The sequence below is a fragment of the Scyliorhinus torazame genome, chromosome 19, assembly GCF_047496885.1.
Source record: "Scyliorhinus torazame isolate Kashiwa2021f chromosome 19, sScyTor2.1, whole genome shotgun sequence".
NCBI classification, from domain to species: Eukaryota; Metazoa; Chordata; class Chondrichthyes; order Carcharhiniformes; family Scyliorhinidae; genus Scyliorhinus; species Scyliorhinus torazame.
Genome location: NC_092725.1, coordinates 136,827,079 through 136,851,086, shown reverse-complemented (window position 1 = coordinate 136,851,086; position 24,008 = coordinate 136,827,079). Strand labels below are relative to the sequence as shown.

The 24,008-nt window shown below is 45.9% G+C and overlaps 1 protein-coding gene across 5 annotated transcripts in view; it reads right to left on the bottom strand.

Annotated features, from left to right (window-relative positions):
• Positions 1-14,801, bottom strand: part of tmem168b (transmembrane protein 168b) — a 36,560-nt gene extending 21,759 nt beyond the window's left edge. The window contains exons 1-3 of one of the 5 annotated variants that reach the window (XM_072485291.1): positions 14,689-14,779; positions 4,126-4,210; positions 1,452-2,703 (exon numbers count right to left, since the gene is read on the bottom strand). In XM_072485291.1, coding sequence (XP_072341392.1) covers positions 1,452-2,588 — 1,137 coding nt within the window. In that variant the 5' untranslated portion in view covers positions 2,589-2,703; positions 4,126-4,210; positions 14,689-14,779. Of the gene's footprint in view, positions 1-1,451; positions 2,704-4,125; positions 4,211-7,284; positions 7,406-14,688 lie in introns of those variants that run through there. The other 4 variants (XM_072485289.1, XM_072485290.1, XM_072485292.1 and 1 more) reach the window with 4 other exon arrangements.
• Between the last annotated feature and the right edge of the window lie 9,207 nt (positions 14,802-24,008).

Sequence of the window (24,008 nt, the reverse complement as noted above, 5' to 3'; positions counted from 1 at the left end):
CGCATTTTTAAATAATTGTATCGACCAAGGTCAGTGAATAAAAATTAGGCATTAAAGCACAGCCATTCAAATTTAATTCATGAAAATTGTTAAAAATGTCACAAAAGGTGTATATATATACTTTTTAATTCAAAACAACTATGGGCGGCACAGTAGCACAGTGGGTAGCACTGTTGCTTCACAGCACCAGGGTCCCAGGTTCGATTCTCGGCTTGGGTCACTGTCTGTGTGGAGTCTGCACGTTCTCTCCGTGTCTGCGTGGGTTTCCTCCGGGTGCTCCGGTTTCCTCCCACAAGTCCCGAAAGACGTGCGACTTAGGTGAATTGGAAATTCTGAATTCTCCCTCTGTGTACCCGAACAGGCGCCGGAATGTGGCAACTAGAGTTTTTTCACAGTAACTTCATTGTAGTGCTAATGTAAGCCTACTTGTGACAAAAACGATTATTATTAGATAGAAACTTTATCTGAAGTGCCAGCCATATGGCTTGCAAGCTCTGAATATAAGCTAATCCACCATCCTCTCAAAGTCAGTATTCAATCGTACAATAGTTGGAAATTGAAACGGTCAATATACATATGGGCATAGGACAGTGATATCCAGAAGGATGAAAGAAAAGCAGCTGGATTGGGGAATGGTGGCCAAGGTAGGGCACCAGGCAACATGCTGAGACCACGGTAAGTTGATGCAGGAATTACGACTCAAATGTGAGCATTAGCTTGGAACTTGTAGCTTTAATGGCATCCCAGTTTTTTTTATTTTGGTAGTTGCATGTTTAACACCATTCATTGATTATTTTAATAGTTTCCCCATTCATTTTACTCTTGTTCTCCCCGTGTCTACGTGGGTTTCCTCCGGGTGCTCTGGTTTCCTCCGGGTGCTCCGATTTCCTCCCACAAGTCCCGAAAGATGTGCTTTTTAGGTGAATTGGACATTCTGAATTCTCCCTTTGTGTACCCAAACAGGCGACGGAATGTGGCAACTAGGGGATTTTCACAGCAACTTCATTGCAGTGTTAAAGTGAGCCTACTTGTGACACTAATAAAGGTTATCATTATCTTCTGATTCCCTGTTGTGAGGGACCATTTTTTGACCAAAGAGACAGAAGTGAACCATCACCAGGTCTCTCCCAATATCGCTTTATCTGGCTTCTAAAATTTGAAGAATGTTATGAGTCAAGGCACAGTTTGTTTCTCCATCTCAGTGAATACCTCACTTTAAAATGTTTATGAAGTTTAATGAAAATGAATTGATAAATTTTTAAAAAAGAGTTGGCATTGCTGATTAAGAGAGATTCTGTTGAAGCATTAGCAATTAGCTAAGTTCACATAAAGATGCATCAATGGCTCACACCATTAAACATGTGTGAAATGTACAGTAAACTGCTACAAACGTAAGTGGTAAAACATTGTTCATGAACATTAATAGCAATTTCAAATATTATAACACATACCTGCCAAGAGACTGTACCCAGAACTGCTGTGGATAATAGGCTGAAAAAGACCAATCGCTCGGAAATCAAGCAGAAATGACGCATTCCTTTTGATGCCATAACACAGTCCAGACTCTTATTATCTATCCTATGCGTATAGTAGATTTTTTGACAGTCACCGAGCTTAGTATGAAAACCCCAGAAAGTTATGAGAAAAATGATATGGCAGGTCAACCAGAAGATCCCAAAGATAGAAAATCCTGGTATCAGATAATACCAATGTTCTAAGTTACTTAGTTTTAATGCAGCAAGAATGAAGAACGTTAGCTCAATTGATGCTACAGGAAGTATGGAAATTCTTCTGCATAGTGTCCGGCCATACAGATAAGGCTTCCACCGTTCGGTAACAGATAGGCCACTGAAATAAAGATCCAACAGTGGGTCACAAATGAGACGGCTGAAATAGCAAGCCAACGCAAAGGGGTTAGTGCTAATTTTCAAAGAAGGGAAAAACAATAGGGATGTAATCACTGCAAAGGCTATCAAGTTTGGAACTGCCAAGAAAGACTTCATCCGCAGATCAACAATCAACATCGCCAAAGCAAAAACAAGTAAGATAACACTCAAGCAGTTGGGCATCAGCATGGCCGTGCTGGCTATGGCAAATCCAACCAGCTCCAGAAACTCTGCAGATGTTAATAGAGCAGGCTGGTGTCGGACACATCCACACATTCGCTCCACAACTGACCACAAAGTTCTAATCAAAATGCTGGTCAGTAGTAAATATCTGGTGGCTTCTTCCTTTGCGTCAGTTTTCAATTTAGAATTATCTATAAAACAGAGAAGGCCAAGCAAAAATCCAAACCAGAGATGCGACAGGCTCAAACTTGCTGTTTCCATGGAGAAGTAATAATACAATATGCTAGCAATACCGAGCACAAAAAGTCCCAGGATGAATATCACAAGCAATAATATATTTCCCGTTTTCTCCCATCGGACATATAGACCCATACAAATTGCCACCAGTAAGCTTAGATTTGCAAAGTAGCCAAGGTATCGAATTGAGGAATGCATGTTTGCTTCTTTGTTGAGCTCCTCCAGTTTAGTCATGACTGCATAAAGACAGTGGCTCACACAATAACGCAGTGATTTACACATGTAACAGGATTGAAAAGGCTCTGACAGAACTCCGGGTGATTCTGCACACTGCAGATGCCGATCCTCTAAGGTGCCATTTGTCACTGAAGAACCACACTTGCACAAGTGGGAAGTCCTAAAAAAGAACAATAACATAATTGAAAGACAATATGTACAGAATAGTCGATAAGTGCAGCAGATTGCAAAGCTGTAACAAAATTGCACCAGAACGTGAAGCTCTTAAATGACAACTGAACTCCCATGACTTTCGTACCCTGTGAGCTCACTCGCAGGCCTGCATCATTAAAATACTGGTCAGTGATGGATACCCAGGAGCGAATACTCTCACTTTGCTGTGATGAAATGATTGTTGGGTACTCTGCAGCGTATTTTATGGGATTGTATGATTCACATGGCATAATCCTGGGAGATACAGCTTTATCACATGATCGGATATTTTGGATAGCAGCATCCTTCATACTTGCTCCCAATGCATATTTTAGCTTGTTGGTTGGAAATTGTAACACTGAATTAGTTTGGAGATAAAAGTGTCAATGCTACAAACTTACTAAATAGGAGTCAATGATACTGCTTTATGGGCAGCATGGTGGCGCAGTGGGTTAGCACTGCGGCCTCTCGGCGCTGAGGTCCCAGGTTCGATGTCGGCCCTGGGTCACTGTCCGTGTGGAGTTTGCACATTTTCCCCGTGTTTGCGTGGGTTTTGCCCCCACAACCCAAAAGTGTGCATGCTAGGTGGATTTGCCACGCTAAATTGCCCCTTAATTGGAAAAAATAAATTGGATACTCTAAATTTTTTAAAAAATGATACTGCTTTATAAAAACCTAGCAAGATAAATAAATATTTGAATTTTGTTGACAAAGATAATTAACAAAAGACAGTCACACTTGACTCAAGTGAACTACTGGGACAGGGTTTATAGCTTATCTGCCAATCTAAAAATCAACTGTCAAAATAATGTGGACGGGTAAAGGATTTGCAGGCATAATAAAACAATGATAACAGAATATTGATGATTACAAACTGATATGAATATCTAATGAAAAGAACATTTACAATTATAATTAAGGACTGCCTGTAAATATAGCTACAATTTCAATAATTATATTAATTTCAGAAACTTTTTATAGCACACAAGAAATAATTATTTATATTAATAGCAAGTTGTTATTTAAGAGAATGTCCATTAACTTGAACAAATATGATTATTATTATTTAGCCGATTATTCAATGTATACTTTTGAAATCTGCCCATTATGCTCCAGAGGTCACTGTATTTCAAATCTTTGCAAAGGTACAGTGTCTCAAAATTGGCAACCTTGGCACCGAGGGCATGTTGGATTTTGGGTCATGCTGGGTTTCAGGTTGGGCCCAGCCAAGGTCTGGAATGCAAGCCGTGAAGTGGATAATTAATCCGGGCCACACCATGCCAGTGCAAATCGTCCAGCTAAGTTCTAAGGTTTTTACACAATTAAAATTGATGCATGGCATATTCTAAAAATGTCGGGCTTTTGGACAGCTGGATTTGAAACACTGTACCTGGATTACACTTAAATATTATTTTAAAGAGAATCAATCATTTCCAATCGACAGAGAACTTTTCCAACAAGCATCAGGAGTCCACCTAAAAAACAAAAAAAAAAGCCAGTGTTTTTTTTTTCCAATTTGAAACTACCCCCCTAACTAGTGAGTGAATAAAAGAAGTTCATAAATTTAACATCATTAATAAAGGATTTAAGGGGGAGATCTAGGGAAATGGGTCTCAGACGGGCTCTCTGATTAATGTCTCATATAAATGATGGCACCCAATTGATTAAAATATTAATAATTTTCTGGTATTTGATTGGCCAAAATATTATGGCCCATAATTTCCTGGTTCCCCAGCATCACATTTAGGGGGTCCCCAATGAGGCATTGGAGAATCCCTCTCGGAGGTTCCCACGTTAAGGGTGGGAAGGGAGAAAAAAAAATCACTTCTAACTCCAACATTATTATTTTAAACCCCACATCAACCCACTCAACTCACTGGTCTGACCCCCCTCCCACCGCCCCCCAACTATCAGCCAGCCACCCCCCCCCCCCTCCCCACCAGCCAGCCCAACCCTCCTCCTGGCTGGGCATAACCCATTTCCCCCCCACCCCACCCCCAGTCTCATCTCCCCTCAGCCTCACTGCACTACCCCCCCCCCCCCCGATTGTCTGAGCCATTTACCTTCTCCCTTTAAACATTTCCTATATGGCAGCTAGTGCCGTTAAAAGGCTAAAATTGCTTTCTTCCCTGTGTCCATATTACTCCTCAACAACGCAGCCCTGCTTCACTGCTCCAGTCTCACCCAGCCTGAGTAAGGAAGGTTGGACGAGGCACAGACCCTGCAATTGAGGTGGGCAAGTCCATCAAGAGTGGCATTCCGCTGGAGATTGTCACTCTGAGGATGTTTCGGTAGCTGTTTTCAATATGATATGGAATCTATCTCAAGTGTATGGAATAAAGATTGAAATCAGACTCAATCAGTTGGATAAATATTTGCGCTCTCTCTCAGTGAGAGCAAACATCAGCTGTAATCATAGCAACTCTTGGTACCCTAGTTCCCTTCCCATAAATAACTGAAAAAAGTTGTCTAATATTCACATAAACTCCCTTAAGCAAAGGAAACTTCTGCAACATTCTCCAAGCATGCTGAGTCACACATACGCCTGATATAGAATGCTGTAAAGGAAATAGTTGAATGTATGTGAGGGAGGAAACCTTTCTAACTCAGTGTCAATCCACTGCTCGAGTTACTTGCTAACATAACCAGAGTAGCTAATTGACTGCGATGTGTTTTGGAACGTGCTGAGGACTTGAAAGGCACTATGTAAAATACAAGCCCTTTCCTTCACATAGTTTCATTCACAGTAAGCAAACTGAAACAAGTATCTAAAGTAGAAACACAATCATGATGTGTTAAAAATATAACCCAACCTTTTAATGCAACTGCAGAGAATTATCCCAACCTTTATACAACTGCCATAAACTCAACCTAAAACATTTACTTTTAAGTAAATAAATGGTGTCACATGTATGGTCGAAATTAAAATACCATTTAGCATTAGATGCGAATTAAAAGAACTCACTAAAAATATAGGAAAAAGTGACAGACTGAATAAACAACAAGTATCTGCTGGCCCGGATTCTGCAAACAGATTATTATAAACTCTGAAATATAAACAAACTTTCAAAGATTAATTTTCATTTAAAAAATAATGCAATGGTGGTATTGACAGTCCAGAGTTATAATTTTTTTTAGGACAGAGGAAGGGACAAAGAAAAACTGCAGACATTAAGGCAAACTATTTATAAATCCATTGGGAGTTCTGCTATGTTAAAAATGGAACACAAGTTAAATGCATAAATAAACCAGCTCAAAATCTTGTTGAAGCCTCCATGTAGACTATTCTCTCCCATCAGTTGAATCTCCTTGTACTATTACAAATATTGAATCTCTTTACAAAAGATTTATACTCCAGTCTAGTCTCAGTTTTACAAATGTATTGAAAAACGTGAAGCACTCGGAAGAGAAAGGTTGCACTTAATTATTGGCCTCTTTCCTTTCACTTCAACTTAGTTTTAAAACTCAAGTCTTTTGAGAGTTTTTCAGTTCAAAAATTGAATCAAGCACTTGACAGAAAGCTTTGCTGTTTGTATTCATGGAAAGAGTGCTTTATTTGGTCCTAAACTGTGCTTCCTGAATCTGAGGAAGGCATTTTAATATGATCACTTCATTGTGACTTGAGGGTTATTGAAATGAGCAATGAATAAACCAGATTAGATCCCATCATGCTGATAGTGGCAGGTTTTCCAATGGGAGCACAAGAACCGTACGTTTTTTTTTAAAGAAAACTGACACAAATTTTTACCCAACATACATGGACAAGGTTATTCTTGTTGCTAAAGACATCCCAAGTTAGCAAATTTTGTTTTAAGCTCTGGTGGGTTCAGCTTAAGCATTATTAATGCACTAACTTTGGAAAAATATATATGTCCTATGCTCAAGTTAAACAGTGGAAAAATACATCAGAGTTTATACACTAATTCCCGGGCTCAATCCCTGATCTGTGGTGCAAGCTAGCTTCATCCACAACAGTTGTGACACTAAACCTGGCATCAGTAAAGTCCAGGAAGTAAATAAAATGTACAAGTGCAGGTCATAATGAAGCTTATATTGGCCTTACAGTTGTTTCTTTATCTCTCAATTCTAGCAATGCCCTTTTCAAATGAAGTGGCCTTGGATAAAAACAATCAACATAGGATTCTAATAATTAAGTTTTCAATAACTACTTTTTACCATTTTCTATAACTACTGCCTTTGCTCCATCTTGTTGTTTGGCCCTGCTGGAGATCAACTATGCATATTTTGGTTTCCAATTTGACTTGTAATACATATTGAGTGGATTGTATGGTTACCACAAAACAAGTACCATTTGAGATGCCTATTAATTACATAATTTTAGCAGCACTATTCTGAAGCCCTACATTGGTACGAGATTGCAGCAGCAGCAACTTTTTGTAAATTAACCCCAAACTACTGAACAGATTATTCCTCAACAGCCACCATTTATTTGGGTTCATTGCAATACCAAAATCTCCAAGCTATTACTCTGCATTCTGTCACATTAATGCAGCAATTAAACCTCTGGTATTTAAATGTTTATACATACATTTTTAAAGAAATGTTTGCTGCTTATAAACACCTACATCCGATGTCTGCAGGATCTCCACGCCTTCCTTCCCAACCAAATGTCAGGATAAATCAATATGCCATCTTTATATTATTACTGGCTGTGAAGAGTATATAGTTAGCATTACAAGCTGATTCACAGACCTAGCAATTTACAACATGAAACTGCATTCACATAATGTAGTAAAGACTCTTCACAAGAGTGTAATTAGGCAAAAACAGACACCATGCCAAAGGAGACATAGGACAGGTGATCAAAAAGATGTAGGTTTTAAGCAGTATCTTAAAAAAGCAAATGCAAGTGAAATGGCAGACAGGTTTAGGAAGGGAATTCCAGAGCTGAGGACCAGTTGACGGCACAATAAACAATGGTACGATGAAGAACATAGAACAGTACAGCACAGAATAGGCCCTTCGGCCCTCGATGTTGTGCTGAGCCTAAGGTGCACAAAAGACCAGAAATTGAAAGATGAGTTTTCCCCAGGAATTGCTACGCTCAAGGTTACAAAGGTTAGGAGCGGGCGAGGTCACAGAGGGATTTGAACATGAGGATAAAATGTTTTAAATTGATGCACTCGTGTATTGGAAACCAATGAAGGTCAGCAAGCAAGGGGGTGGCTGCTGAATTTGACTGAAGTTAAGTTATTGAGGTTTGAAGATTGGAGACCAGCACGAAGAGTATATGAATAGTTGAATCTGGTGGTAACAAAGGCATGCATAAGGTTTTAAGCAGCAGACGGGCTGAGGCAGGATGAAGGCGAGAGATATATCAGAGGTGGAAGTAAGCGGTCTTTGTGCTGTAGGTGAAAGGGTTTCTGAAGTTCAGACCCATGTCAAACAGGATATCAAAACTGCAACTGGTCTGTTTGAGCCTAAGACTGTGGCTAGGGAGGGTGATGAAGTCGATGATTAGGAAACCTGTGGTGTGGACCAAAGGCAGCTCTCAGGAGCAAAGGACTGGCGCCAGTCAAGCATTACAATTGTACTGTTCCACAGATTTTTTGCGGGATTTTCACTACTCCATGTTAAACGGATCTGGGACACGCCCGACCAGGGAAAGCACATGGGTATCTTCTTAACTGATCAGGTTGAAGAATCATTCATGAACAGCACCGAACCTGGAAGTTAGTTAGTTCAGAGTCAAACAATCATAAAGATGGGATTCAGAAAGAGAGGGATAAAAAGGAAAAGAAAAAAGAGCTTTAATCTTTTCAAACAATAACTAAAATTTAAACAAATGTGATGCCACGTCTGCCAACATTTATTTTCAGGACCGGACAGTTGTTTGGCCGTAAAGTTTGTTACAGCATGAGATGATTTATACTGGAATGAAAAAGCCCCGAGTAGCTTCAGGAGAAGCAGTGTAACTCGGACTCCAATTCCTGAGTTCCATATTTAACTGTGCATGTGCAGTCATGAGAATTTCCAATTTGATTTACACTATAATAATGGCGAGCGATAATAACTGCCTAGTGAGTAAAAATTATTTTCAAAAGCTGCCTAATGAATGGAGTAACCTTATTTTCTGCTCTCATTTTGGGTGATTTGCCTTAAAAAGAACTCTTCACGTTCAGCGAAAATCAATGTCACTGGTAATATATCTCATTCTCAGTTGACAACTTTGCATATATACCTGGCTCTCAAAGACAAATGTCAAGGTAGGTGTACTCCCAGAGGGTGATTGTACTGTTGACTTTCCTTTACTTTCTCTTATTTTAGAGGGGTTAGATACAATTAAACGGGTAACCTCATTATATTCAGTGCCATTAATCTGAAGTTCAACACAAAAGTTAAAGTGTGGCAACTCAACTCTGCTGTTCTTCAAGACTAATAATCTATTTGTGCACAGAGTCTTTATGGGGAGGCAATGGCATAGGGTATTGTCACAGAACTAGTAATCCAAAGAGTCAGAGACCCAATGCTCTGAGGTTCAAATCCCACCATGGTAGATGGTGAAATCTAAATTCAATATAAGTCTAATAATGATCACCATGAAACCTTTGTGGATTGTCGTAAAAACCCATCTGGTTCACTAATGTCCTTTAGGGAAGGAAATCTGCTGTCTTTACCTGGTCTGGCCTACATGTAACTGCAGATCCACAGCAATGTGACTCTGAACGCCGTCATATTCATGGAATCACACAGATAGTGGCCCAGACACCATCCTCAAATGCCCTGCAGCTGGGACATGGCAAGAGGTGGCTGCACAGTCGGGAAGGAGTTTCACTGGGTGTCCTCAACATCGAATGTGGACCCCATGAAGTCTCATGCATCAGGTCAAACATGGGCAGGAAACCTCCTGCTGATTATCACACACAGGTTGAATATCCCTTATTCATAATGCTTGGGGACGTGAGTGTCTTGGAATGTCAAGCTGCAAAGACCCTTGGACACTGCTCGGAGTCGCCGATCAGTGCCGTGTCGAGAGGGGAGGGGGTGGGGTATGCAGCTTTCTTCCCGGTGGGGAATCAGGTTCTGGGTTCAACTCTTTCGGTGCAAGAAACTCATGCCGTCAATTGGAAGGATATACACACGCACGTGTGTTCAGCCACAGGAACGGGACACAGTGCGAGGAACAGCCCACACTGAATAGTGTGGATTTCAGAGCTTCTTGAAATTCAAAAAGGGATACTCCACCTGTACCCCTATTCCCCTCATGTTGAACACCACTTGAAGGAAGCGAGGACACAGAACATATTCTGGGTGGGGGCTTCAATGCCCACCAAGAGTGGCTTGGTAGCACTACTACAGACTGAGCAGGCCGAATCCAAAAGGATATAGCTACTAGACTGGATCTGCAGCAGGCGGTGAGGGAACCAACACTCTGCCAATATCACCAAGCCAGGGCACCAACCCTGGTTCAGTGAAGAGTGCAGGAGGGCATGCCAGGAGCAACGCCAGGCATACCGAAAAATGAGGTGTCAACCTGGCAAAGCTACAACACAAAACTACTGGTGTATCAAACAGCATAGGCAGTAAGCGATAGCCAAAGTTAAGGGATTCTACAACCAACAGTGGTTAGCACTGTTGTTTCACAGTGCCAGGGACCTGGGCTTGGCTCACTGTGCGGAGTCTGCACGTTCTCCCCGTGTCTGCGTGGGTTTCCTCCGGGTGCTCTGATTTCCTCCCACAAGTCCCGAAAAATGTGTTGTTAGGTGAAAAGGTGAATTGGACATTCGGAATTCTCCCTCAGTGCACCCGAACAGGCGTCGGAGCGTGGCGACTCAAGAGATTTTCACAGTAACTTACTTCATTGCAGTGTTAATGTAAGCCTACTTGTGACACTAATAAAGATTACTATTATTAACTGGTTGAGGAACTTAAATTACAAGTGCATTGATTTTATTTACAAGTTTTTTAAAATTAAGTCAACGTATTTGCTGTGTTAAGATAATCAACTTATTTTAAGTGAAAACAAACTGGATTTTATTGAACACCTATAAAAACAGAAAGAACATACATTTATAGCTGCACCATTCACATTCCTGGGATGTGCAAAAGCTTTACCGCCCATGACTTACTTCTGAGGTGTAGGCAACTATAGTTGCATTGGCAAAACTGGCAACCAATTTGTCGACAGCAAGGTCCAGCAAATAGCAGTGAGATAATTATCCAGTTAATCTGTTTTAGTGCTGTTAGTACAGGGAATGCTGGCCTGGACACTGGTAGAATTCCCCTGCTCGTGTCTGAAATGTACAATGGAATCTTTTCCATCTACCTTTACTGGGGATACGGAGCCAAAGTTTACCAGCAATGCGACGCTCCCTCAGTAAGCACTCAAGTGACTGCTAAGATCAAATACTATGGAAACCTTGAAGCTGAAACTTTCTGATGTCTGGTTAAAGAGTTACACTAAACCAGAGAGTGTAGGGTCCACTTAAGAAAACAGAATCAGATTGCTTTGTTTAGTAAATTACACAATAGAAACTTTCATAAATTTAAATGGCATCCTGAATCACAAAGGTACATGTTCCAAGTCGAGGCAGATGAACGCCAACAGGGACAGAAGAACTGTACAATTAATTACCCAATGCTGCACCACACCAACCCACATAATTTAGAAGAGCCAGATATAAGCAAGAGGTGCCCCCTCCCATGTCAGACAATAAAAACGGAAAATGTTGAAAATACTCAGCGGGCAGGCAGCATCAATAGATAGAGAAACAGAGTTAGTCACAGTTAATCATTACCAGAATTTGAAGAAGTTGGAACAAGTACAGAAACTGGGGGGATTGGGAGAAATGGCGGGGAAAGAACAAAAGGCAAGGTCCATGGTCGGGTGAATGGTAGGAAATATTAAGGACAAAAAGGAAACTATAAAGGTTCAATAAATTCATTAAAATTGGGCCCAGAGGAGGTGTAAACGGAAAGAGCAAAATCTGCACCAACAGGGGCAGTTAAAAAAAAACACAAAATGAGGTTGTTGCAGGGACCTCAGCATGCAATCTAAATTAACACTCCATGTAGTACTGCAGGAAATCATAGAATCCTTACAGTGCATAAGGCCATTTGGCCCATCAAGTCTGCATTGACCCTCTGAAAAAGCACCCTACCTAGGCCCATTTCCCCCACCCAATCCCCACTTAACCTGCCCATCTTTAGACACTAAGGGGCAATTTAGCATGGTCAATACACATAACCTGCACATCTTGAGGGTGGCAAAGTAGTCAGCATTGTTGCCTCACAGCTCCAGGGACCTGGGTTCAATACCAGCCTCGGCTGACTCCACTGTGTGGAGTTTGCACCTTCTCTCCTTGTCTGCGTGGGTACCCTCCCACATTCCAAAGATGTGCAGGAAAGGTGGATTGGCCACGCTAAATTGCCCTTAAAATTAAATAGGGTTACTGTGTTATGGGGCTAGATTGGGTTTAAATAGGGTGCTCTTTCCAAGAGCCGGTGCCCACCGATGGGCCGAATGGCCTCCTTCTGCACTGTAGGGATTCTATGATTCTTTGGAATGTGGGAGGAAACCAGCGCATAGAATCATAGAAGTTTACAGCATGGAAACAGGCCCTTCGGCCCAACCAGTCCATGCCGCCCAGTTTTTACCATTAAGCTAGTCCCAGTTGCCCGCACTTGGCCCATAACCCTCTATACCCACCTTACCCATGTAACTATCTAAATGCTTTTTAAAAGACACAATTGTACCCGCCTCTACCACTACCTCTGGCAGCACATTCCGACACTCACTACCCTCTGAGTGAAGAAAATGCACACAGACACGGGGAGAACGTGTAAACTCCACATAGACAGTCACACAAGGCCAGAATTGAACCCGGGACCCCGTCGCTTACATCCATCGACAGATTTCCACAGCGCGATTCCGAAGTAGTACGGGAGGGTCTTTCCTAATGTCCCGGCCACTATTTTCCCCCGAACCAACAGCACTAATAAAACCCACATTATGTGGTCATTTTGGGAGCTTGTTTGCCGTCATGACTTCTACGTGACAGCAGTGACTATACAGATGATCTGTCGTTCAAATCTAATTTCCTGTTTCTCAAACAATATTGCACTGATATGGGGGTGTGAGGGGGGAAAGAGAGTCAAGGAAGGGGTGAGACACAGATTGTCAGTGGGGGGGTGGGGGTGCAGTGGGGGACACAGATTGACAATGGGGGGTGGGGATGTGCACAGGGGGTAGGGACGACGACACAGATTGTCAATGGGGGAAACACAGATTGTCAATGGGAGGGGGATGTGCACGGGGGGTGGGTGGGTGTGCACGGGGGTGGGTGTGTGCACGGGGAGGGGGGATGTGCACGGGGAGGGGGAATGCGCATGGTGGGGGGGGGGGGGGGGGGATGTGCACAGGGGGTGGGGGTGTGCACGGAGGACAGATTGTCAATGGGGGTGGGGGTTGCATGGTGGACAGATTGTCAATGGGGGGGGATGTGCACGGGGCGGGGGGGATGTGCACGGAGGGGGGGGGGGAGGGGAGAGATGTGCACGGGGCGGGGGGGATGTGCACGGGGGGGGGGGGGGGGGGGGGGAGATGTGCACGGGGGGGGATGTGCAAGGGTGGGGGGGGGGGGGGATGTGCACACGGGGTGGGGCTTCACAGATTGTCAATGGGGGTTGCATGGGGGACAGATTGTCAGTGGGGGTGGGGGTTGCATGGGGGACAGATTGTCAATGAGAGGTGGGGGTTGCATGGGGGACAGATTGTCAATGGGGGTTGCATGGGGGACAGATTGTCAATGGGGGTGGGGGTTGCATGGGGGACAGATTGTTAATTGGGGTGGGGGGTTGCATGGGGGACATATTGTCAATGGGAGGTGGGGGTTGCATGGGGGACAGATTGTCAATGGGAGGTGGGGGTTGCATGGGGGACAGATTGTGGATGGGAGGTGGGGGGTGTGCATGGGAGGCAGATTGTCAATGGGGATGGGGGTTGCATGGGGGAGATTGTCAGTGGGGGTTGCATGGGGGACAGGTTGTCAATGGGGGTGGGGGTTGCATGGGGGACAGATTGTCGATGGGGGTGGGGGTTGCATGGGGGACAGATTGTCAATGGGGGTGGGGGTTGCATGGAGGACAGATTGTCGATGGGGGTGGGGGTTGCATGGGGGACAGATTGTCAGTGGGGGTGGGGGCTGCATGGGAGACAGATTGTCGATGGGGGTGGGGGTTGCATGGGGGACACATTGTCAGTGGGGTGGGGGTTGCATGGGGGACAGATTGTCAGTGGGGGTGGGGGTTGCATGGGGGACAGATTGTCAGTGGGGGTGGGGGCTGCATGGGAGACAGATTGTCAGTGGGGGTGGGGGTTGCATGGGAGACAGATTGTCAGGTGGGGGCTGCATGGGGGACAGATTGTCAGTGGGGGTGGGGGCTGCATGGGAGACAGATTGTCAGTGGGGGTGGGGGCTGCATGGGGGACAGATTGTCAGTGCGGGTGGGGGTTGCATGGGGGACAGATTGTCAGTGGGGGTGGGGGCTGCATGGGGGACAGATTGTCAGTGGGGGTGGGGGTTGCATGGGGGACAGATTGTCAGTGGGGGTGGGGGCTGCATGGGGGACAGATTGTCAGTGGGGGTGGGGGCTGCATGGGAGACAGATTGTCAGTGGGGGTGGGGGCTGCATGGGTGACAGATTGTCAGTGGGGGTGGGGGCTGCATGGGAGACAGATTGTCAGTGGGGGTGGGGGCTGCATGGGAGACAGATTGTCAGTGGGGGTGGGGGCTGCATGGGAGACAGATTGTCAGTGGGGGTGGGGGCTGCATGGGGGACAGATTGTCAGTGGGGGTGGGGACCGCTCTGGGCCTGGCGGCACAGGCGGCCGGGCTCCCTCAGTACCACCGGCTCCGGGGACAGTGAGCGGATTCCGCGGGATGGGAGGCCCCTGTCCGGTCCCGGCCCGTCGCCCCCGCCCCGGGTTTACCTGTCGCAGCCCCCGCCACTCGGGCCCAGCGCCTCCCGCTTCCTCCTGCAGCCTCCGACCGGTAACCCCGAGAGACAGGGGGCGGAGCACCACCCGGCCCCGCCCCGCTTCTCTAGCACCGCCCCCCCCCGGATCCGGCCCGCCAGCTCCGGCCCCGCCCCGCTACGGCTCCCGCCGCAGGACACGCGGCCTGAGCGCGAAATGGCGAAACCGGCAGAGACACTGTTCGCCCCCCCACCCCCCTGCGGGACGGGGCAGGGTCGATCAGGGGGAGTGCCGAGTGCAGCTAATCGGAGCCACAAATGGGAAATGTTTCCCGCTGCAAACAAGACCGTCAATTCTCTGCATCATTGCAGCAACTTGCAGAGAAATCCATAGAAGCCCTGCATTGCAGGAGGCCATTCAGCCCATCGAGTCTGCACCCACCCTCCGAAAGAGCAACTCTACCTGGACCCTCTCCCACGCCCTAACCCCGCGCAATGATCAAGACCAATCCACCTAATTTACCTGCCAAAGCAGACTGTTGGCACTGCACCACAATTATTCAAATATAACAACTTTTACCAAGCCCAGGCATCTCGATTTAGCCAAGCAAGAAACTAGCAGTCAGATAGGAGCCCAGAAATCTTTATTCCACGCTCTCTGAATGAGACAATTCATTTGTGTTTACTGAATATTTTGCCAAAGTTATATAATAAGTTGCTTTAAAATGCAACATTAGTTTTCCTCAGAAAACTATTCGAGTATGACCAATTATTGTCCTAATTGAAGAGTTCTTTTCTCTGAGATGGATGGGGGCGGTTTATTTTAGTGGATCCTCACATGAACTTCTTAATCCTTGAGCATTCCTGGCACCATTCTTGGAGAACAGTCAATGTTTGGCTAAAGAAAGAACTTGCATTTCTTTAGTGCTTTTTACAACTTTCACAGGCCTCCAAGCACTTCATAGCCAACATCTACCAAGGACAAGATCTGTTGTTGCCAATCGGCACCAGAGTCACCAATAATATTGCCAATTTGCACTGGAGACGCCAGTAATGTTGCTCTTTTTAATGAGTGGAATACTATCCCACTAGCGTCACCAATAATGTTGCCAAATTGACTAGATATGGCAGTTATTAATGATAATATTGCTTTTCAGAGTCGCCAGGTATCAAATGATACCACAACAAGGCTTTACCGAATATCGATCAAAGACCAAACAACCAGTTAGTCAGTTCAAGTTCAAAGATGGTTTATTCACACACAAGGATTACTTCGACATGCAACATAAAACACTACAAGTTAAACCACAACTAACAACTACAATAACCTATACTTAACTTCAGGGCAACCGGCACTATGCAGATGGACAAGGCCTTTGTTCGGATCTTGCGTGGCTGGGTGGAGGAAGTGGCTTCGTTTCTGCTGGGCTCGTCCGTCTGGTAGGAATCGTTGGCCTTGAACTTGTCTTCTGGTCATAATGCTACTCTTGGTTTTAGGCGTAGGCCGGGGCCAAGAGAGACCGAACACATGGCTGTGTCTCTTCTTATCCCTCTGGGATTTCGTGCTCTTTGGGGCGGTCCTTAGCTTTGAACCCATTAATTCGACAGGCTTCGATCACTGCCTTCGATTTTGGTCAATAAAGGGGCGGGTGCCTTGATGGCTGGGTGTCCTGAGCGTTCATTGACCTTGGCTGTTTGGGTTTTCTTAGCAAAGGGAGTGGCACCGGTTAGTCTGCATCTGTATCGGTTACCCGATTACAGTCCTTTTATTCTGGGGAAATGTGCCATTAGAATGCAAACGAGCGGGGGTTTCGATTGTGTCTAGCTATCTGGGTCGCAAATACACACACAAGCTCTGAATGTGTCTGAGTCCTGGGTTGGCCATAATTCCCATGGCCCTTTGCAGGTGGCCATTTGAGATGGCTACATCCCGTCTTGATCCTGAACGCGAAGCGTGGTGGATCACACTGTTGATCCCTCATCCGTCCTTGGTGTGCCGGTTACCCTTGGTCAAGGGCAGGTTCTACACTACTCTGTCCTATGATTTGGAGCATTTACCTAAGTTTTATTAACACATCATACATTCATAATCTCTAAGGGGTCACTATAAAACATTCAACTATTACACATTTAACTTATTCGCACAAGGGAATATTTAACTATCACTATCTAAGCTACTCTCACCGCTGCTGGCAAATATAAAAAGGAATTTATGTACAATACAAAATTTTTAAACCAACGGCAGCATCACATTTCTACTTAACTTATCGACGTTACAGGGGTGTACAATCTTTATTTTTATCGGTAGTTACATTGTTTGTTGGGTTGTGTGAATTCCGAAGAAGGGTCGGGTAGCGGGAGGCTCTTTTTCGCCATTTGCGGAGTCTAAGTGTCTGGATGACACTGCAGATTATCGCTATCACCAGAAGGGCCTCTACTCTGTAGGAAAGGGAATACCATTTAACAATGTTTTCGCACCAAGTGGCTGTTTATCTCTATGTGTGGTGTGGTGTCCGGGCTAGGGGTATCATGTTGTGTGGTCATGTTCGGGGCTAGTGTGGTGTGGGGTACAGAGGCTTGTAACGCGTGCAGTTGTAGGAGTCCAGCGATGATCACAATGTAGATCATCAGTCCTGTCTTCATCTTATCTTCTGTTCTTCGTTCTTCCGAATTTCCTGGGGGTGCAAGCATAATATGTTATTATCTTTCATTAACATCTCGTTTTGTTTGTCTTTCTCTCCTTAACTTCAATTACCCATTAGAATCGTCACCATGTGTGATTCCCTCATTTTTTTGGGGGAAATCACCTTTTTTAGAGACAAGATATGCAAATTTTTAAAGTGCAGAGACTCTCGCAGCTTGTGGTCGATGCTGGGAGTGGACGGACAATTTCTTCGACCAGTCTTTCTTAAATCACAACCATGGGAGGTTGAGGCTTATCTTAACTAGCCGAATTTTAGGGCGTCCGGTTTTATAAAGTTTCTTCGTCCCAGGGTCCAGAGGTAGTTCGCGTATAGCAGCATATATGTGGCAACCAAGTGTGTCAATCATGTAAATAGCAGGTGGGAAAGCGACCAAAGAGTGATGGAAGGTAAAGAGTTGAGTGTACAGACTGTGGCAAAGGGCATTCTTCAAACCACAATAAGAGGAGAGAAGGGAAAACTAAGACCTGCCAAAGACAGTGAAAAGTGTAAAGAACCATTCTGGAGTACTCGAAGTGACGGGAACATGAGGTGCGTGTGGGCCGCAGCAGGGCAAGAATGGGTGGGATTCCCGGGTAGGGCGGTGATCAGTGCCGTTGCTCCACTACCCGAGCTTAGCTGACCGGATGCATTTGGGGTCCTCAGGCAGGACGGGGATCAGTGCCGTTACTCCACTACCTGGGTTACCGTAACGAATGGAAAGAATTTGTAACACTTGTGAGATCCAACAATTGGTCCTTTAACGGCCATTGGTCAGTAAATGGCGTTGTAAGAGTAGCTATGACTGTATCAAGAAATTGGGTGTCAGGTCGACATTAATTAAAACCATGTAGCAATAAGAAAGAAAGGAGGAAATAAAAGGCGGGCAGGCTCCATCAGTAAGTAGGACACCGTAAATCTCATGCGGCTCCTTTTTCTCATCATCTGGACACGTCAGGGTTCTGTATCGAAAAGCGTTGCAAAAGGGTTACCGTAATGGGAGTCAGACTTGGAATCGTCACCATCTCCCGGTTGCCAGACTCGTTTCTGCCGTTTTTGTGCCGTGGGCGCACGGGCCGTCGTGGAATCAGAATCGACATGTCTTACTAATCTACACGAATTGTCACGGTGTCAAAAAGGGCTTCGTTTGTCGTGAGGGGCGGTGGCAGTGAAGGGCAAATTACTGTTGTCGGGCGGTGGCGGTGGCTCTGGCTGTGGAAGTGGATATTGGTGGCCAAACATGTCCTGGTTGTGGTTCCAGGGGCTGGAGTGACTGGGGCTGGGGAGGTTGTACCAGTGGTCAGTGATCGTGGTCAATTCGGGAAGGCTGGCGCTATTGTCTGAATCAAGCTCAAGGTGGAAAGTTATACTTGTGGGCGGAGATAAGGTCGGGTCTGTGGGCGTGGACATGCTGTCAGGGCTGGGGGAGGGTTGGACTAGGTTGTTGATGGGCGGGGCGGAATCGTCTCCTATGCCAGAGAGATGTGGTGGGAGTGGCTACATTGGGTTCCATAGACTTTGAGTTGATTGATGTGGAACCAACCAGTTTTACCATTGGGGTACGTCATCTTGTATGCAGAGGGGTTCACTTTGTCCGAAATGGAGTAGGGTCAAATTTAGGAGAGAGGAACGAACTGGGATTGCAAAGGGAAACCATCACTTGCTGACCGACTGTACACTCTATGGGGTGGACTGGTTTATCAAAGCAGGCCTTACTCTGCTTTTTCCTAGCGCCTAGTCGGACAGCTGCAGCGAGCTGTGCTGCTTTAATATTTTCCGTGACTTGTTGGACTGTTTTTTCATGGGTGAGTCGGTGACTGTGGGGCTTGCCAAATCGAGACCTAATAAATATTCAGTTCCTTTCATGGGCCGTCCAGTCATGAGAGTGTGGAGGGTGAAACCTGTGGAACTGGATGCTGTGCTCCTAATAAACATAAGGGCGAGTAGGAGAACTGTGTCCCATGTGGTGTTATGCTGTTGCACCATTTTCCTAATGGTCGCTTTCAGGTGCGATTCATTCGTTCAACAATGCCGTTGGATTGGGGGTGATACGCAATGTGAAATTTTTGCTTGATTCCAAAAATCGTTAGGACATTTTGCATGACTCTGCCGGTGAAATGGGAACCTTTGGCTGACGCAATGCTGCGGGGAAGACCCCAGCGTGTAAATATCTGTTGGGTCAAAATCTTAGCTGTGGCTTTTGCTGTGTTCGTCCAGGAGGGTGTCGAATAGTTTAGCACAGGGCTAAATAACTGTCTTTTAAAGCAGACCAAGGCAGGCCAGCAGCACGGTTCAATTCCCGTACCAGCCTCCCTGAACAGGCACCGGAATGTGGCGACTAGGGGCTTTTCACAGTAACTTCATTGAAGCCTACTTGTGACAATAAGCGATTTTCATTTTTCATTTCATTTTTCATTACTACTAATACATATTTAAAACCATTTCTGCAGGGGGGGGGGAGGGGACCAATGTAGTTGAGCTGTAAATTTGTCCAAGGACCATTAACAGGTCGGGTGTGTCTCAATTGTCCTTTCTTGGAGTACCTTTCAGGATTGTTCTGTGCACAGATTAAACAATTCTCAACATCATGCATGATGTCTGCTTTTAAATCGGGCCACCAGCACAAAGGTCTTAAATGGGCAATGGTATTGTCTGTCCCCTGATGTCCGTGTCCGTCATGAAACTGGTAATTTATCTGGTTTCTGTCCTGGGTGGGGACCACATAAATTCCATTTCTCAAAACTATTCCGTCCTGTACAGTCAATGTGTCCTTGAATTTGTCGTAGGGAGCTGGGAAGTTATCGTCTAAAACTTGCTTAAGAGTGTCGTCTGCTTTTTGGGCCTGGGCTAAATTTTCAATATTGGCCTGTGAAACCTGGACTGCGTGTATCGGTTCACTTTCGGGGGGTTGCCAAAAGTGTCTGTGGCGTGATCCTGACTTAGCTAAGGCGTCTGCCTTTATGTTACCGGGTGGGGAGGAACGATGATGGCTTCTCACTTTAATTATACCATACGTGCGGTCTTTAGCTGTCCTAAGAATATACTTCAACAATGGGGCTGAGGGAAGGGGTTTACCACCAGCGGATACGAATCCTCGAGATTCCCACAGGGGCAGGAATTCTGTCAAACTATTGCAGACATATAAACTGTCGGAATGTATGTCCGCTGGGGTCGGAAAGGAATCTGGGTGCTGCACTACATATGATACAGCTGCTAATTCAGCTGCTTGTGATCCGAGGTGGCCGGGCAATTTTAAAGATATTTCCTCTAATGCGCGTTCCTGTGCGTCTTCCACATAAATTCCACAACCAGTTATTCTCTTTCCATTCTCAATGGTGGAGGAACCGTCTACATAAATCTTTAAAGCGTTGTCCGTGGTCTGAGGATTCTGTGTTCTGATGCCTGCTCATGTGTGTAGTGACTTCGGAATAAAGGGTCCTGTGTGGTGTTTGGCTGCAATGATCTGGCACTCATGTGGGGTTCCTGCATGCTGAAGGTTGTCTGCTAAAAATGTGTGGGTCTTTGTACGTTTATCTGTAATGTCCCTTCCTTGTAACAACAGTATCCAGCGAGCTGCTCTAATCTGGCTGACTGAACCGTCCTTTAACCCACCATCTAACAATAGCTGCGTTTGGATGTGCTTGGTTAAAATCATTACTGGGTTAAGGCCTGTGATATATGCAAAATACTGCACTGCCCAAAAGAGTGCGAGCAAGTGCCTTTCGCAGGCTGAAAATCCTTGCTCTACGGGATCCAAAATTCGTGAGGCATGGGCTACGGGTCCTCATCGGGCATGTCTTTCCTGTAGGAGTACTGCTGATAGGGTTTGGTTGGTGGTCGCTACTTCTATGGCATAGGGAGAGTGTGGGTCTGGAACTTGCAATGCGGGGGCTGTGCCTAGGGCACGTTTTAATTCATCAATGGCGTCCACGTGCTGAGGAAGCCATTCCCATGGGCCGTTCTTTTTTAGGAGTTCGGAGAGTGGGGCTGCTTTTGTGGCAAAACCATTTTGTGGTGAAAAATGGAGGGGGGAGTTGTGGAAACCTTGCGGGAGGCTTGTCCACGTATACTGCTGCCCTTGAAATGTGAACACGAACTTGTATTGACAGGCCTAATCTAAGGGGATGGACCAGAAGCCATTGCTAATGTCCAGCACTGTAAAGTACTTTGCGTGTACTTCCTGCTTGAGCATGGTTTCGGGACTCGTGGCAACGGTGGGGGCTGCTAATGGGGTGACCTTGTTGAGCTCTCGGTAGTCAATGGTTAATCTCCATGAACCGTCGGGTTTCTTTACAGGCCAAATTGCGGCATTGTTTGTTGAGGCTACAGGCCGAATTACTCCTTGATCTAGTAAGCTATTGATGACTTCTGAGATCTCACCCTCGGCTTGCTGTGGGAAACCGTATTGCTTCTGGGGCTTGGGATCGGGACCTGAAATTGTGACTATGCCTGGGATCTTCCCACAATTGTGTTTGTGTTGGGCGAAGGCTGCTTTATGTTTTCTGAGGACCTCTCTAATTGTCTGGTCTGTACTAATTGTTTGCTGATCAAACCAATAGTCTCCGACTGAGCAAATCCTATGTTCGTAGTCCCCTACTGTGAGCGTGGAGGGGACTCTCACTGTTTTGGCCATTGTCCATACACACCTATTCACGGGGTCAAAGGAAAGGTTGTGGGAGTTCATAAAGTCGATTCCTAGAATGTGCTTGGCTGTTTGGGGCAAGTTGACTAAAACAACGGGATGCCTGGTGTTTATGGTTCCTATCTGAATATCTACGGGGGCTGTAATGTATTCCTGCTGTACATGTCACGCTGAAACATTGTGCAGGAGTTTAAAATGGTGCGGGACCCTCCTGTGTCCCAAAGGAACTCTACTGGATGTCCCCGGACTGTGCCTGTGACTACTGGTCTGCCTGATTTGTCCCAGAGTGTGTCGCAGACCCAAGTTGGGGAGTTCGAACACCGTCAATCTGTGGTGTTGATTACTGCATTATCTGTTCGGGCGCGAATGCTATGTATGGGCCTAACATTGTTCCTCGGTGGGACGTTCGATTGCTGGTGCCGTTGCTGGTACGGGGGGTTTTGTCTGCATTCACGGGCGTAATGTCCCATGTGTCCACAATTATCGCAACCTCATGGTGCCTGTGCTCTGGGGTGCTGTCCTTCATGTCTGCCCACATTTACCCATGCTGGGTCCTGATTAGTCCGGACTGGGTGCATATTCGCCTCTGCCTTTTCCTGATCTGCCTTCCTATGTAGGGATTGTTCCCAAGCTCTGGAGAGTCGCTTTAAAACCCAAACTTCATTATATGTGGTGTCTGTGGGGTTGTAATTTACACAAGCCTACTGACCCGGTAGCCTTGTGGATAGCACAATTGCTTCACAGCTCCAGGGTCCCAGGTTCGATTCCGGCTTGGGTCACTCTCTGTGCGGAGTCTGCACGTCCTCCCCGTGTGTGCGTGGGTTTCCTCCGGGTGCTCCGGTTTCCTCCCACAGTCCAAAGATGTGCAGGTTAGGTGGATTGGCCATGATAAATTGCCCTTAGTGTCCAAAATTGCCCTTAGTGTTGGGTGGGGTTACTGGGTTATGGGGGTAGGGTGGAGGTGTTGACTTTGGGTAGGGTGCTCTTTCCAAGAGCCGGTGCAGACTCGGTGGGCCGAATGGCCTCCTTCTGCACTGTAAATTCTATGATGACCTGCTTCAGTGGCGTGGGAGACTAAAGTGCGGGCCCATTTAGTTGTGTCGTCGTTATCTAAGTGTGCGCGGTTCAAATCCCCAAATACTGCTTTAAAAATGGATCCAAAGGCGACCTGCAAATGCGGTCGGATTCTCTCCCTTCTTTTGCCTACAACGGTTCAAACCTTCTACTGGGTCTCCCTTCTTGTACCCGATCGCAACTAAAATGGCCGTTTTCATCTCCTCCTACATTCTGTGTTCCTGGTAAAGCTGAGCTAACGGACGGGTCAAGGCTCACGACTATAAGCTTAACTTTCTCCCTTTCGTCGAGACCGAACATAACATTTTGCTGGTGTACTCTCTCAAAGAAATTATGCGGGTCTGCGGTGGGTTCGAATGGTTCAATTTTGGCGCAGGCATCTCTCAATTGGGTGATGGTTAGTGGGGTGGTGTAAACTAAATCAGGCTCCTCCCGTTCCGATGACTTGCGCTGTGTGGTGACTGGATTCATGGGGGGGGGGGGGGGGGGGGGGGGGCGGGGGGTGCTGCCTGTGCAGTCGGTGGTGCGGATGCTTTCCTTTTTGGGGCCTGGGGGGCTCTATTGTGATTTTCGGTATTCTCCACATATCTATGGGCGGTTTCATTTAGTTCTTGCCAATTGGGGCCATTCTCCTCATCTAAATCTTGTCCAAAGGTATCTCTGAATCTGTTTTGCACTGACAGCAGTGACTGCAACTTCTCTATTTGTTGTCTACATTTCGCGTGATCTACTCTGCTCTGTCTTTGTCTGCAGTGGAGCTACGGAGCGCTCGTAAAGCTGCCTTTAAATCTGCGTACTGTCTTGTTAAATGTGCTGCCTGCTGTTCTGTCTCTTCTCATACCACAATTGCGCCCTGTGTATCTTGGTAGGCTTTCTCGTACTGGGTCTGAAAGCTGCTAAGGTGAACTGAACAAGATTGGTGTGCTCGTTTGACATCAG